The following is a 16537-nucleotide window of genomic DNA, read 5'->3' on the forward strand; positions in this document are numbered from 1 at the left end:
CCCTACAGGTCTGGCCTCACCCCACGGACAATGGCCTTGCCCCCGTGAGCTAGAGCCCGCCCCTCGGCACCTGCCCCTCGCCAGCCAGCAGGATGCAGCTGTGGAAGGCGGTGGTGGTGACCCTGGCCTTCATGAGCATGGACGTCGGCATGACCACGGCCATCTACATCCTCAGCCACCTGGATCGCAGCCTGCTGGAGGACATCCGCCATTTCAACATCTTTGACTCGGTGCTGGACCTCTGGGCGGCCTGCCTGTACCGCAGCTGCCTGCTGCTGGGAGCCACCATTGGCGTGGCCAAGAACAGCGCCCTCGGGCCGCGGCGGCTTCGGGCCTCCTGGACGGTCATCGCCCTCGTGTGCCTCTTTGTGGGCGTTTACGCCATGGTGAAGCTGTTGCTCTTCTCCGAGGTGCGCAAGCCAGTCCGGGACCCGTGGTTCTGGGCCCTGTTCGTGTGGACTTACGTCTCGCTTGCCGCTTCCTTCCTCCTCTGGTGGCTGCTGTCCACGGTGCGGCCGGACGCCAAGGCCCTCGAGCGGGGGGCCGAAGCCGAGGCCGAGGGCTTCCCTGGGGAGGACCGGCCCCCGCGTGAGCAGGCGTCTGGGGCTACGCTACAAAAGCTGCTGTCCTACACCAAGCCTGACGTGGCCTTCCTCGTGGCGGCCTCCTTCTTCCTCATCGTGGCAGCTCTGGGTAAGTGAGGCCCCGGGGGGCCTGGCAGGCACCCGCCAAAGCACTCGAGGGGGTTACAGCCGCCTGTTCTTTCCTCTTAAACGTTTGACATTTTACTCATGTGGTCCAAACAGCATTTTGATACGGGAAGGTGAACACGGAGAGTTTCATTCCTAATTCTGCCTGACTACCCTGATCTCCCTGCCTAGGGCTAACTACAGCAAAATGTTCTAGAAGCTTCCAGGTGGGTGGGAAACCACTTTCTTTCGTTTCTTGTATGTTCTTGCAGTGTTTCCTTACAGAGCTACAAGCAAAAAAAAAAAACAAACAAAACAAAACCCACGGTACTCTTAACCACCCCTCACACGCTACCTTGCTATTTCGTGCCTTGCTTTTCTTACTTAACGATATATTTTTGGAAATTTCCAATCAGCACCTCGTCCTTTTATTTGGCTGCATAATAGTAGTCCGCTGTGTGGCCGTAGCAGAGATTGTACAGTTGGCGTCTTGCGGTCGGACCCTCGAGTTGTTTTGACTCTTTTCTCTTAACGGTAAATAACCTTGTTCGTACACGTTTCATATACATGGGGGTGTATCTGTAGGATACATTTCCCGGAAGTGGATCACTGGGTCAAAGCGTTTTTCTGGTAACGAAGCAGAATGTACGAGAGAGCCTCAGAATATGCTGTCTGTGATGAGAATAAGTATCGTTTGGAGAAACATTTATTTTAGTCACGTGTGCCTATATGTAAACGTGTTCTGGTTTGTCATGTAAAATGAATTTGTTACCGCGGTTCTGGTCCGAACAGTTTGTTTTTCAATTTTTTTTTTAAGCTTATGTATTTATTTTGAGAGAAAGAGAGAGCGTGAGCTTTAGTGGGGGGAGAGAGAATCCCAAGCAGACTCTGAGCTGTCAGCATGGACCCCGACAGGGGGCTCGACCTCAGGCACCGTGAGATCGTGACCCGAACTGAAATAAAGAGTTCGACGCTTAACCAGCTGAGCCACCCGGGCGCCCCTGGTCCAAACAGTTTGAAAGCACTGCTCAAACGACATGGGTAGGAAGGTGACATCTCAGGGTCAAAAGTCCGTGGGTTCCGGGGGGCGATAAGGCCTGGTCCTCGCCTGGCTGTGTGCCTGTGGGCAAGTTAGCGGACCTTCCAGAACCTCACTTCTGTGAAATGGGGATTGTTGGCTTTCTCCATGTTTCACGATGTTGTAAAGCTTGGAGAAACAGGAGAAAGACAAGTACGGAGCTTGGTACAATACGGTAAGCTCTCAGGAACGTTAGCCGTTAGGCGTTGTTACACGTTTAAGACAGTGTCTGGGAGTGGGCACAAAGCCAGAGTGTTCTCAAAGAGGACAGGCAAGCCCCGGAGCTGACCCCTTTCCTCTCACGGTCCACCCTCTGCCCTCTCAGTCCCAGCCCCTTGACCGCTGTGCAACTTTATGCGAGTCACTTAACGCCTCTGAGTCTCAGTCCCCTCATCTGCAAAATGGGCATAATAATAGTACCCATCGCAACAAGGGCTGAGGAGGTGCGGGACGTTAATACGAGTACGACACCGCAGACAGCTCCTGCCACACAGAAGGCTCCCGAGAAATTGTAGTGGCTGTGAGTATTGGGATGACCCCTTTCCATTTAACCAGATAGTGTCTCCTGCTCATGTTTCAAGGTCCAAATGTCCCCTTATCAGAGAAGCCTCCTCGAATTCTAGTGACTTGATCTCCACCTTTATCTCCACCTCAGTTGTAGCTATGGTGTCATGAAAATCACGCATCCACTGTCCTGCCTCCCCTACCAGGTTTTTGAGCCCCTTGGGGGGGTAGGGGCCAGGTCTGCCTCACCCCGGTTCCCCCCCCCCGCCGCCGCCCCAAATCCTGGCACAGAAGCAGGCTCGCCGAATGAATGAACAGATGACCGACCAGCGTGCCCGTGTGGGCAGCTGTCACCCATGACCTCGTTTCTCCCTCCTGCCAGGGCCCTGTTGTCAGCTGCCTGCGCTCGGGGACTACAGATGTCCTGAAATACAGCTGAACAGATTCTGCCAGCCTGCAGGGTTGTGTCGAGGTGAAGGGCTTAGACTTGAGATCAGGCCCCCACCTGTCCTGGTAACTTGAGGCAAGGTTATTGAACTTGGCCAAGGCTGTTTCTCATCCTGAAAGTGGGGTTTTGTTGGGCTTGTGAGAATTGGGTGAGCTGGGGCACGGTGCTTGCAAAAGGAAGTACTTTGCACAGGTTAGGGACAGGGGCTACTGATAATTATTCTCGATCAACAAACGCCCAGTAGGGGCCAGCTTTTTCTGACACCTTATTATCTGAAAGAAAAACTGCCCATTGCGGGGAAAAATGGTGAATTTTAGGGTGGAGCATCTCCTATCCAATTGAAATTCTTTAATATGGACTTCACACCAACCCAACTAGAAAACCTTGGGCAAGTGACTTAGCCTTTCTGAACCTTGGTTTCCTCATCTGTAAAATGGGAATAATGATAATACCACACCTACGCGATTACTGGGGGGCGTTTGAGACTTGAAAGAGATGGGAGAGCAGATATCCAGTGTGACAATGCTCCAAGCAGAGGGAATGGCCCGTGCAAAGGTCCTGAGGCAGGAACATGCCTGGTTGTGAAAGGAAAAGCAAAGAGGCCCGGGTAGCTGGAGCTGTAGGTGGGGTTGGGGTTGGGGGTGGGAGAGTAGAAGATGAAGCCAGGGCGCTGGCAGGTGCCTGATCATGGAGGGCGCCATTGACTGCTATAAGGACTTTGACTTTTACCCAGAATGAGATGAAAGCCTGAAGGCGGATAAGGTCTGACTTGGCTTTCATAGGACCCCACTGTGTGCAGGGTGGAGAACAGAGTGGCAGGGACGAGGGTGGCAGCTGGGAGGACCAGGAGTTGTCTGGGAAAGTCCAAGGGAGGTTGGACCCAGGTGGGGACAGTGAAAGAGACTGGATTCTAGAAATGTTGACTCTTGAACAACACGAGAGTTGGTTGAAAACACATGTATATCTTTTGACTCCCCAAGAGCTTAACTTACAAAGAGCCTCCTGTGGACCAGAAGCCTTCTTGATAATATGAACAGTTGAATAGCACATATTTTGTGTATTCAATTATTGCAACAAAGTAGTGTATTCTTATGATGAAATAAGCTACAGAAAAGACAGCCTTCTTAAGAAACCATAAGGAAAATACGTTTACAGTCTTGTACTGTTATTTATGGGAAAAATCTGCGTGTAAGTGAGCCTGAGAAGATCAGACCCGTGTTGTTCAAAGGTCAACGTGGTTTTTTTTTAAGTTATTTATTTATTTATTTTGAGAGAGAGAGAGACAGAGAATGAATGCAAGCGGGGGAGGGGCAGAGAGAGAGGGAGAGAGAGCATCCCAAGCAGGCTCCGTGCTATCGACGCAGAGCCCGACACAGGGCTCGATCTCACAAACTGTGAGATCATGACCCGAGCCACATGATCAAGAGTCAGTCACTCAACCGACTGAGCCACCCAGGCGCCCTAAGGGTCACCTGTATTTTGAAGGTGGAGGCATAGAATTCGTCAGTGGATTGGAGAGTTTCGTGTGATTCCTGTGCAGATTTGACAAGAGCAAATCGCCTAGCTTAGCACGGCGCCTCGTACCCAGTAAGGGCTCAGTAAGTGTCCGTCGTGCTTAATATTATCATTGGTGTTTCTTGGAGCTTGCTGATGCCCTTTTCTTCCCTGTGGGTAAACTGAGGCCGACCTCCAGTTTAGGTGGACTCCACAGCGGTGCCTGGAGACCCCACCGAGGGGAGGACCATGGGGACGGAGGCCCTCTAGGTTGCCACCTTGTGGTCCCTGTGCCAAGACCAGCAGAGGGCAGCAGAACCCCACAGAAGGCCTCACTGTCCGGGCCGAGCCGGTCCCGCAGAGCTGGCCAGGGAAGGGGTGTCAAGACCAGCCCAGGATTCATTCGCTGAACTTTACCGAGTACCTACCGTATGCCCAGGCCCATGCCAGGCTGTGCCCTTCGAAAGCACTGCAGTGACAGCGAGGACACAGCCTGGTCCAAGAGTCCATCATCTGCACAAGATGAGAGCGGGTTATTGGGAGGGAAGGGATAGGAAAGAGCCCCCAGATGGGAGGCCAGTTTGAGTTTGCGTCCTGGCCCTGCCTCTGAACTGCCCCGTGCCGTGTGACCTCAGGCAAATGACTCAGCCCCTGAGTCTCCCGTTCACCTCTGTGCCATGACATGGGGGTGGCACCCCTCTCGCCACCCTGCCCGGCGTTGTTCTGAAGGTGGGTACAGTAAGTGGGTGCACAGTGACGTGGCAAACTGTGAAGTGTGCCACCGAGAGGGGCTGGGTGGCCGTTTCCAGCATCGTTGGAACCAAATACCCACGTCTCCTGAGGCTGGGAGCTTCTGGAATTTGGACTCCAGGGCCCTCCGCCAGTGAGAAGAAGGAAGTGAACTTGGGCCGTGTGGCCTGGTGAGCGTCGTCTCATCTCTCGGTTCCACGCTCCTGCTCACCTGTCCAATGGGGGTGGTGGCAGGCCCACCCGCAGAGCCCGTGCAGAGGGAACCGAGCAGCGCCCGGGAGCCCCATGGCGCCGTGCGCTCGGGCCTCGTAGCCATTATGAGCGGTACTGACCCAGTCTGTATAGGCCGAGTCACCCGTGTTTCCTGTGTTCCTGTTCCCTGAAAAGAGGGGGGCATTAAGCAGTGCGGGCCCCTGCCCCGCCTCCCGCCAAGGTGAGAAGCAGGAGTTTGCCAAGAGAGAGCACCCCATCCATCGGTGGAGTGAGCCGAACAGGCGGTGTGCGGGCTTCTGGAGGCTCAGTCGGGGAGGGTACGGGCTTCCCGGGCTGCAGATGCCCCCTGAGCCCACCATGTCTCCCGGCAGGAGAGACCTTCCTTCCCTACTATACCGGCCGGGCCATCGACGGCATCGTCATCCAGAAGAGCATGGAGCAGTTCAGCACGGCTGTCATTGTCATGTGCCTGCTGGCTATTGGCAGGTAGCCTGCTCTCACCCCCACGCCCTGCCCTCTAGGACCGCAGCAGGGGAGGGAGGTCAGGGGCCAGCGCCTGAGAGGGCTGTGCCCTGGTGGGCCGGTCACCGTGGTAACCAACAACCAAACTGGTTTCCAACCACCTCCTCTTGTCCCTCAAATTGGCTTCGGTCCCTGAGGGTTCCCCTTTCGCCCTCCCTGGCTATTCTCCAAGTGCCCTTCTGGAAAAGCTGGATCCTTGTGCCCAGTGAACACAGTCCCCTCACAGCCCTCACCTTGGGGGACTCCAGGCAGGGAACATGGGAGACCGTGCGGTGGCAGCAGCCCTGGAAAGGGGCTCGCTCGAGGTTGGGTCCCTCCCTGCCTCCCCCCTGCAGAGTGGCCCTCGCCTGCCAGCAGCGGGAGGGGGCAGCTGGGTTATGGTTGCTGGTTGTCGCAAGGACGTCGTGCTATATATAACATCTCTTATCTGCAATTAGCTCATTTGCCGCAGGTATTCGGGGAGGCATTTTTACACTCATATTTGCCAGACTGAACATTCGCCTTCGAAACCGTCTGTTCCGCTCGCTGGTGTCTCAGGAGATGAGCTTCTTTGACGAGAATCGCACAGGTTGGTCCTCCTGCGGCCTGGGGTAACCTCGGCGGCCTGGGGCCCAGCCAGGGTGGGCTGGCCTCCCGTGGAGGGATTAAATGGCTGGCTTTTCCTGCTATCCTGTTTGGGATAGAAACACCCCCGGGGGCCCTGCCTGAGGCCGGGAAGCTGGCCTGCTGGCTGAGGTTTTGGTATGAGCTGTGGCCACTGCAGGGGGACCCTGGCCAGGCCACTCCTGCAGGAGCCAAGGCCTTGCCTTCCGCTGTTCTCTGGGAAGCACCAGGGCGGTGGCCCGAGAGGCTCAGCTCCAAGGGGACGAGAGGGTTGGGGTGCGGGACAGAACAGGCAAGGCAGTAATAGTATCCAGCCTAGATCCCAGGCTCTGAGATAGAACAGCCTGGGTGCAAGCCCTGGTTCCACCACTCACTAACTTAACCTCTCTGAGCCTCTGTTTCCCCATCTCTAAAATGGGGACAATGATAGGAGCTACCACGGGCTTGCTGTGAAGCTCTTGGCCCGGCAAGTGCTCAAAGTTTCTCCTCCCCACCAGCCCAGATTATTATTTCTGTCCCCTCTGCCAGTGACAGGGAGGAGATACGGGCTTGGTTCTGGCTCAGTCAGGGACAAGCCACGTGGCACCAAGTGACCCTTTCCCTTTCTGAGCCTCGGCTGCCTCCTCTGTACCGTGGGATGTGACGTCACAAGATGCTCGCGAGGAGGGCTGGGCTCAGAGCAGCCCTCCGGGGGGTGTCTTCTCTTCCCTCCCGTCCCCACCCAGAAGGTGGGGGACACCTGAGCTCCCTGGTGCCTGTCTTGGAAACCCCCCAGTGTCTCCTGCCCCCACCCGCAGTGGGCCCGTTGCCACGGTGGGGACTGAGCCTGCCTGTGTTCCAGGGGACCTCATCTCCCGCCTCACCTCCGACACCACCATGGTCAGCGACCTGGTCTCCCAGAACATCAACATCTTCCTGCGGAACACGGTCAAGGTCACAGGCGTGGTGGTCTTCATGTTCAGCCTCTCGTGGCAGCTGTCCTTGGTCACTTTCATGGGCTTCCCCATCATCATGATGGTGTCCGACATTTATGGCAAGTACTACAAGGTAGGTCCCGCCTGCTTCCCGCTGGGGTCTGTGAGCCGCTCCGGAGGGAGGGAGGCGCCCCAGGAGGGGCTCGGGGGCACCACCGGGGGCTGGCGAAGGACTCAGCCCGAGCTGGTGCGCTCCGTACATTCATTCATTGTGCGTTCACTCATTCAAGGAGTACAGGCCCCGGGATGCATCAGTGAGACAGAAAAGCTTCTGCCCTCAAGGGGTTTATGTTCTTGCGGAAGACGCAGACGATAGCAACAATAATAATAGCAACAATGTGTAATATGATGCAAGATGGTGAGTGCTAAGGAGGAAAAGGAAAGAGAGAGAGAGAGAGAGAGAGATGGGGAACTCTGGGGAGGCTGCCCTTTTAAATCGATCTTTCTGGGGCGCCTGGGCGGCTCCGTCGGCGGAGCGTCCTCCCGGGGCTCGGGTCACGATCTCACGGTTTGTGAGCTCGAGCCCCACGTTAGGATCCGTGCTGACGGCTCAGAGCCTGGATGGAGCCCGCCTCGGATTCTGTGTCGCCCTCTCTCAAAAGTGACCCTCCCCCACTCGTACTCTGTGTCTCTCCCTCTCTCAAAAATGAATAAACGTTAAAAAACATGTTTAACTGGTCTTCCTGAGGAGGTGACATCCGAGGAAAGAGGTGGACAGCTCGGGGAAGCGTGTTCAGAGCTGGTGCAAAGGCCTTGCGGTGGGACGTGCCCGTATGTCTGAGGAGCCTCAGGGAGGCGGGTGATGCCAGGGCGTGAGCAAGGGAGGTGATGAGGGTCGGGCTGTGGGCCTTTGTGAGAACTTTGGTTGACGCTCTGAGCGCAGCGGGCGCTGGCTTCCCGCAGAGGGTACGTTCGTTCGTGTGGGGGAGGCTCGGGCCCCGGGAGGGCGGCCCTCAGCCACCACGCAGCTGTGGGTGGCTGCGGCCGCTTCTGGCCACTCCTTGGTGCAGCCTCCGCCAGGAAGGTTGGCTCGCGAGCTAGCCCCCCACCTCACCCTCCTCCTGCTCCCCACACTGGTGGGTGCTCCAGAGCCAGAAGGGACTAAGGCCGGGGTTAGACAGGCGGGAGCGGCTCTTTCCCCAGTGACCCAGGCCAGAGCGACAGGCTTTGACACGTGATTGGCTCAGCGTCCCAGGCTCATTAGAACCTTTGGTGCCCGTGACCTTAGGCCAGCCCCAAAATACATCCACTCCCCACAACCATCGCGTCGCCTCCCGGCAGAGTCGACCGCCCGGGAGGGCCCTCTCCCCCATGGTTCCGGATCACGGGTCTCTGTTTTCCTCTCTCCGAGTAGAGAAAGTAAATATATGAGTTGGAACTGGTGCCATTTCCCTTCCTCTGCTCCCGCCCCACCCTTCCTGCCTCCCTGCCAGCCCCTGGGACGGGGCAGGAAGCCCAGAGCCTCCCCCCATCTGCCCGTGCACACCTCAGGCCCCGCCAGCAAGCTCTGTTGGGCGGGGCTAAAGGAAGCTCAACTTGTACCTTGAAGTGTCGACTCTAGCCACTGAGTCATCGCCACAGGCCACATGTGCACTGTCCACAGCCAGACATGACTCAGGGCATGGCATGGCTCCACCCAAGATGCCACAACACACTGCATGCTTCCAACGGCCTCGTGGGACATGCCCCTGCACGATCCTAGCCTGGCCTCTCCAGCAGCCTTCCTCTATGGCTTGACGCTATAAGCATCTTACCTACTACGGGGCCTGAACAGCTCTGCCCAGGGGCTGCTTCCAGAACTCTGGTGGGCGGTAGTCGGGTAGTCCTACACTTGGGACTACCTCTCAGCTATCCATACCCAGTCATATACACAACGCAGGCGGATTTCACAGCCTTCTGCCACCATCTAGAACTCAGCTAGGAGTTCTGGAATCTCTGTGCCAACCCTCAGGCTCTACCATAATTTAGTGTATGTTGATAATATGAACAGCACCCCCTTCATAGTTGGTGTTTGTTGGATAGCGTACAACCTGAACAACCATCCAGAGCATCCCTGTCTTACACTAGCACAGGATCAGGTGTTGAGGCTCCTTTTCTGAGAGGATTACCAAAAACTGAGCCTGCGATGGTGAATAACCTCCATTTGGTCCTGGAGAAGACTTAATAATCAGCTCCCCATCCCTCAGGAGCTGGAACCTCAGGACCTCATCCCAAGAACCCAGCTGGAGTCTATTCTGTGAGTCTGTCAAATCGAGCTAGAAGGAGAAGGGAGACAGTGGGGATCTCGGTCTTATCCTCTTGTCCCTGGAACTCCCTGCATAGGCCTGGCACCAACTAAGGGTAGGAAGAACCCAGAGAGACGTAGAGGCTGTTGGATGGTAAGACTGTCTGTTTGGGGGTCTCCTCCTTCTTGTCCCCACTCCTGCCCGTAGAGGCTCTCCAAGGAGGTCCAGAACGCCCTGGCGAGGGCCAGCAGCACGGCCGAGGAGACCATCAGCGCCATGAAGACAGTGCGGAGCTTTGCCAATGAGGAGGAGGAGGCCGAGGTGTACTCGAGGAAGCTGCAGCAGGTGTACAAGCTGAACAGGAAGGAGGCGGCAGCCTACACGTACTACGTCTGGGGCAGTGGGGTATGTGGGGCGGGTCCGACTATCGGCGGGGGTGGGGGATGGGACACCAAGATGGGGAGATCCCTCCGTCAGGGCGCGAGCCTGGGGCCCTGCGTCTCCGTGTCGGGCTGGTTGCCCTTGGCTTCGCTCTGTCCCGCCTTTCTTTCTGCTGGTCCCTGGGGCCGATCTTTCTGGAAAAGAATGCAGCCTCCCAGTAGATGTCTTCACAGGGCATCTCCTCAGTCCCTCTCACCTGGGCATGGGCTTGCTAGGGAACATCCCCGCCCAGGAAGGGAGTCACCCCGAGGCTGCCGTCTGGCAGGTCCTAGGTCACAACCCCACAGCCCCCCGCTGGAGTGTCTGGCCCACCCTGGGGGTGAGTCACGGCCCCTCCCTGGAGGACGGGGAGCTCTTGGAGCCCGTTGCTGTCCCTTGGCCACATCTGGGAGGGAGGTGGGCACGAGGGGGGTAGGTATGAGGAGGATTTGGAGTTTAGGGGGGAGAAGGAGCGTGATCCCAGGGCACAGGGCAGGCTGCCCAGCCAGAGAGGAGAAGGGGCCCAGAAATCCAGCTCAGCTAGCCAAGCCGCCCAGCCATCTGCCCGCCCACAGGGATGCCTTTTGCCCCCTGCACAAAGGTGCTGACCTAGCTCTAACCCAGCTGGGGGTTCGGGGCGGGGAGAGGCAGCGAGCAACCCTGGCCTGTCATGGGTGTTCGGGTTCCGCTCCTGTCCCACCTGCCAGGCGCTGGGGGTGGAGGGAGACAAGAGCGTCCCGGACGCAGCCCCTCCTTCAGGGAAGCCGGTGGGGCGAGGAGACACTTCCCATCGTCCCCCTCCGTCTGGCTTGCTGTGCGACCTTAGCCAGCCGACCGAACCTCCCTGAGCCACACTCTTTGCAGCGAGGAGGAAGACACAGCTCCCGCTTGGCCTGGCTGAGGCGCTTGGGCTGCGTGTGCGGGCCAGGGCCTTACAAAGGAGGCCTTGTTCTCTGCCAGGCCCGCGGCTCCCTCCAGCTGGGGGCCTTCGCAGGGAAGAAGTCCGGGGCCCGGGAGCGGGAGGGCACGCGTGACAGCCGGCCACCAGCGTGTGGGAGGACACCCCCGCCCGGCCGGAGTCTCGGTCTGTGGCTGGGGGGAGGGGGGAGGGGAGGGGGGGCGTGGGGGGGGTTCTGAGCCGAGACCCCCGTGACCCGGGCCCCCTTGCCGTCTGCCCGCAGCTCACCCTCCTGGTAGTCCAGGTCAGTATCCTCTACTACGGGGGCCACCTCGTCATCTCCGGGCAGATGACCAGCGGCAACCTCATCTCCTTCATCATCTACGAGTTTGTCCTGGGAGACTGTATGGAGGTGAGGGGCCGGCTCGGGGAGGGGGTCCTGGGGAGCAGGAGGGATGCGGCAGAGGGGTCTGAATGGGGGAGGGAATGCTCCAGGTGACGGACAGATGGGGTACTTCTCAGTAGGTGGGGGAGAGAACATAATACCAAGCATGACAATAACGCTACCAAGTGGCAGCAGCTGTGTTTGTTGAGCAAAATGACAGGGACAAAGGTCACTTCAGGAAAGGCTCCTAAGAACACCGTGAGGGGTCTCAGTACTATTCTACTTCCCAGTGCTCAGAAAAAGAAGCTAAGGCTCAGAGAGGTTAAGTGACTTGCCCACCGCGTTTGCGGGGGGACCAGGTTCAACTCAGATGGGTCTGACTTTATTTTAACCCACTTTGTAATTTTTTTTTTTATTTATTTTTGAGAGAGAGAGAGAGAGAAGGAGCACAAGTGTGGGAGGGGCAGAGAGAGAGGTACAGAGTACGAAGCAGGCTCTGAGCGGTCAGCGCAGAGCCCGACGCGGGGCTCGAACCCCCAAACCGTGAGATCGTGACCTGAGCCAAGTCGGATGCCCAATCAACTGAGCCACCCAGGCGCCCCTGTTTTAACCCACTTTATTTTTTTTTTTAATTTTTTTTTAACGTTTATTTATTTTTGAGACAGAGAGAGACAGAGCATGAACGGGGGAGGGTCAGAGAGAGGGAGACACAGAATCGGAAATAGGCTCCAGGCTCTGAGCTGTCTGCACAGAGCCCGACGCGGGGCTCGAACTCACGGACCGTGAGATCATGACCTGAGCCGAAGTCGGCCGCTTAGCCGACCGAGCCACCCAGGCACCCCTTAACCCACTTTAAAGAGTAGGCACCACAGGGCGCCTGGGTGGCTCAGCTGGTTAGGCATCTGACTCTTGATTTCGGCTCAGGTCATGAGCTCACGGTTCATGAGTTGGAGCCCCGCGTCAGGCTCTGTGCTGACAGCAGAGCCTGCTTGGGATTCTCTCTCTCCCTTTCTCTCTGCCCCTCAAATCCCCCCAAAATAAATAAACTTAAAAAAAAAGAGTAGCACCACAGAACAAACAGGGGTTGTTTTAGATTCCCTTAATTTGGGTTCCCCCAGGAGCAGACCCTGAGACAGGGAGCAGGGGTGCTCACGTCCCAGCGCCCGTTGGTCACTGCTGAAGGATGCTTGGAGTAGGGGCGTTAATCCCCTGGCACTGAGGGTGGGCCTTTGTGTCCTCCACTGATAACGCTGGGGGCGTGCATGGGGGAGAGGGTGTTAGCCTCTGCAGAAGATGACACTTTGCATTGGCGACAGTCATACCTGTATGTCATTTGACACAGCAATTCTGCCTCTGGGAACCCCGGGCTGCAGAAACACCCACACCGGTGGCCAAAGGTGTGTGGACACTGAGGGAAGGAAGCATTGCTTCTAAAAGTGAAAACTTAAAGCCTCCTCCGACGCCCACCGGTCAGGGATTGGGCCAATAGGGCCCGTCTGTGTTCCAGAAGCAGTATGCCTGCACTATAAAAACTAGGCAACAGCCACAGAAATGGGGTGCCTCTGTGTGTATTCGTATGGAAAGGACCCCGAGACCTCGCGTGAAGTGAAAAGGCGAATCCCAAGGCAACAGGAAGGGTCTGATCCCACTGGCGTAGTTTCTAAATGTCAGAATTATTTATCATATATGTGCGTGTGTTTGGAAACGCCCGGAGGAAGGACTGGAAAGATAGAGGACGCGGCTACCCAGGGCTGTGGGAGGAGGTGTGGAGGACCGTGGCCATGTAACGCTTGTATCTTAATAGGAATGATAATATCTTGATATTCGTGATAACGGTCCCAGCTGTGCTGTATTTTTTAAGTTTATTTGAGAGAGAGAGAGGAGATGGAGAGAGACAATCCCAAGCAGGCTCCACACTACAGCGCAGAGCCCGATGCGGAGCTCAAACCCATGAACCATGAGATCGTCACCCCCTGAGCCAAAACCAAGAGTCAGACACTTAACCGACTGAGCCCCAGGTGCCCCCCACCCCCACCCCCCTGCAGCTGCGCTGTGTTGAGGGCCTACCAAGTGCCGAACAGTGTTTCCATAGAACAATGGTGCTGGTACTAAGGTCACTCCCGCTTCCCCAACCAGGACACCCAGTCCTAGCACAGAAGGGCCTCAACTCAGGAACCAGCCGTGCCTGGGTTCAAGTCCCACCTCTGCCACTTCCCAGCCGTGTGACGTGGAGGAAGTTACATGAACTCTCTGTGCCTCCGTTTCCCCAACAGCAAAAAGGAAATAATGATAGAACCTACCTCGTAACATATACAAAGTGTTTGATGAAGTGAGTCATCATTCTTACTCACATTTATACGGTGTATATTTTTACGCGAGGAGAACGTATAGCAGAAAGTAAGTTTTTAAAACCGAAATTTGAAAAAAAAATGCTGTGGCAGCCGAGAGGGGAAGGTTCGATTCCTGTCCTGCCACATCTGGCTGGTTCAGTTAACTTCCTGCCCTTCCGTTGCCTCCTCTGGGGGGTGATAATGCCCCTGTGCAGGATGCTTAGCTAGAATGGCCCCAAGGCACTGGTTCCAATGTGTTCTGACAAAAGGCATTGGTATTTTTTGTTACTGCCCTTGTTTTTCATTATTGTCATTGTCTGCTGGACTAGTGGGGGGCCCCAGCAGCATCCTGCACCCCCCAGAACTGCTGCTATGGTCCCCACTCTCCCGCACCCCCTTCATCTCTCTGGCACCATGGCGGGGGGGAGGGCTCCCAGCATTGGGGTGTCGGCGGGACAGGAACATGTGTCTCCTCCGCCCACAGTCCGTGGGCTCTGTCTACAGCGGCCTGATGCAGGGAGTGGGGGCCGCCGAGAAGGTGTTCGAGTTCATTGACCGGCAGCCAACCATGGCGCATGATGGCAACTTGGCCCCTGACCACCTGGAGGGCCGGGTGGACTTTGAGAACGTGACCTTCACCTACCGCACTCGGCCCCACACCCAAGTCCTGCAGGTGAGAAGGGTGCTCGAGGCCCTCCCAGATCGCCCCCTCCTTCATCCCGTGTGTTGCGCGCCTCCTAGAAGCCAGGCCACGGCAGTGTAGCCGGGATTGCGTAAGGCAGAGTCCTTGTCCTGGAATTTGGGCTGTAGTCAGGGAAGGCATATCACTGACAGAGGAGTCCAAATAGTAAGTGCTAGGAAGGCAACAAATCAGGGTGGTGTGACAGGGGCCGTCTACAGGGATGGTGTTAACAGTCAAGGAGGGCTTCTCGGAGGAGAGGACATTTGGGCTGGATCCTGAACAGGGAGAGGAGGCACCCAGGGAGTAGAAATGAGCATAAAGTTACTGCCAGATCCTAGAAAGGAGAGCATTCCGGGGGCTGGCAGTGTCCAGCGCAAAGGGGCGTGAGCGGGTGGGGAAGGGTGCCTGCCTGTGCCGGAGGCTGGAGCTTCAGAGCCCGTGGCCCCACACCGTGCTATGTGCTACGTGTCCTTGCAGAATGTCTCCTTCAGCCTGTCCCCAGGAAAGGTGACCGCGCTCGTGGGGCCCTCGGGCAGTGGGAAGAGTTCCTGTGTCAACATCCTGGAGAACTTCTACCCTCTGGAGGGGGGCTGCGTGCTGCTGGACGGGAAGCCCGTCAGCGCCTATGACCACAAGTACCTGCACCGAGTGGTAGGTGGAAGGGCCTTTGTTTGCCTCTGTGCGCTTTCTTTTTCTGGCTTCACCCTCATGAGCCGCAACAGAGATGCAGAGAAGAGTGTTGTAGGTAAACGTACAGCTCAGAGACCGCCACCCCGGTCAAGAGAAGGAACATTCCAGCACTCCTGCACCTCGTGTGTCCCTTCTCTTCCCCCTGGAGGCCACGTCTCCCTGACTTTTATGTTCGTCTCCTTCTTTAGTCTTACCATCTCTTTGTGCCTCTCAGACAGCAAAGCTGCGTTTTGCCTACTTTTGAACTTGGTCTGGCTGGAATCCTGAAGCATGCATTCATCGCCTCTTGCTTCTTCCACTCAGCAGTTGTCTGTGAATCATCCAGGTTGAGGCTCTGGTTGTAGTTCATTCATTTTCGTTGCTGAATCTAAGGCATCTCTAGTACTTAAAGGAGGCTGTTCCTGACCATACAGTTTTTGGCAATCATTTCAGAGAAGCTTCCTCAACACCTGGGCCTGTGCTGGCATCAAAGCAGGGATGCCCTGGATGGTTGTTCGGGTTGCACACAATACGAGAAACACCAACTATGAAGAAGGCACCATGGCATCATCCACATACATTATAGGAGAGCCTGAGGGTTGGCACAGGGATTCCAGAACTCCCAGACAAGTTCTAGATGGTGGCAGAAGCCATAGATTGTGAATTGTGATTATTTGCCCGCCCGTCTGCTTATAACCAGGGGGTAGATGGCTGAGCAGTGGTCTCAGGTGTATACGGACAAGGCTGCTGCCCACCAGAGTTCCGGAAGCGGCCCTTAGGCAGAGCTGTCAAGGCTTTGCAACAGCTGATACGCTCAGACACATACTATTCTTAGCCTGTTAATATTGTCCTGATTTTTGGCCAGCGGGTGAGTGCACGTGTGGAGGTGTTTCACCGCGTCTTTTGCATTTTACTGGCGACTAAATATATCAAGTACCTTTCCATATGGTTCACTACTTGGATTTCCTCTTTTGTGAATCCCTTCTCTTTAGTTTAAATTAATTTTTTTCCAATTTTCATAAACCCAAAACAGTAAAATTCAACCATCTAACCACATTCCCATATATTCAGAGAATTTTGTGACTACGACATAAGAGTTCCCCTCCGCCTCACTTTTTAAAATTCCACCCCATGTCCTTTCTAACCTGTTTCCTATCTTTGTATAAATATATTGATATACAAAGGCACACATATAAGTTTTTTTTTAACAAAAACAGAATCATACTCGGTATGTGTATCTGTATATGTGTATATACAGATACACACACATATATATACAAATTTGATTTTATGGATACACTGTGATTATTAGCCAATTCCCAATCTATGAAATTGATTTCTTTCTCTATTTACAATGTTGCAGTGATACCCTCCATACTCTCATTTTTGTAGGCTACATTCCTAAAACTGGAATCGGGGGACAACAGCTTCTTTAAAGTATTCTCTTTGGAGGGACGGGGTACCGGGGAGGTCTTTATGGCCCCGGGGGCCTGCTGTGGCCTCTTGTCTTCTGATGTGAACAGACTTACATCCTACACTCTCTTTCCCAGAGAGCTGTCTTGGAGGTCAGGGAACTCGGCTTAGCCCCAAGCAGCTAGCTTAGCGGGCCCCAGATTTTTGGTCGGGGGGAGCTGAGGTTTTGTACAGAAAGTG

The 16537-nt window shown here is 55.6% G+C and overlaps 1 protein-coding gene across 3 annotated transcripts in view; it reads left to right on the forward strand.

Moving 5' to 3' along the window:
- Positions 1–16537, forward strand: part of ABCB9 (ATP binding cassette subfamily B member 9) — a 36459-nt gene that overhangs the window by 13503 nt on the left and 6419 nt on the right. For all 3 annotated transcript variants that reach the window (XM_043557443.1, XM_043557444.1, XM_043557442.1), the window contains exons 2-9: positions 9–693; positions 5548–5662; positions 6136–6266; positions 7143–7348; positions 9708–9905; positions 11102–11230; positions 14018–14206; positions 14693–14866. In XM_043557443.1, coding sequence (XP_043413378.1) covers positions 93–693; positions 5548–5662; positions 6136–6266; positions 7143–7348; positions 9708–9905; positions 11102–11230; positions 14018–14206; positions 14693–14866 — 1743 coding nt within the window. In that variant the 5' untranslated portion in view covers positions 9–92. The remainder of the gene's footprint in view (positions 1–8; positions 694–5547; positions 5663–6135; positions 6267–7142; positions 7349–9707; positions 9906–11101; positions 11231–14017; positions 14207–14692; positions 14867–16537) is intronic.

The sequence above is a fragment of the Prionailurus bengalensis genome, chromosome D3 (genome assembly GCF_016509475.1).
Source record: "Prionailurus bengalensis isolate Pbe53 chromosome D3, Fcat_Pben_1.1_paternal_pri, whole genome shotgun sequence".
NCBI classification, from domain to species: Eukaryota; Metazoa; Chordata; class Mammalia; order Carnivora; family Felidae; genus Prionailurus; species Prionailurus bengalensis.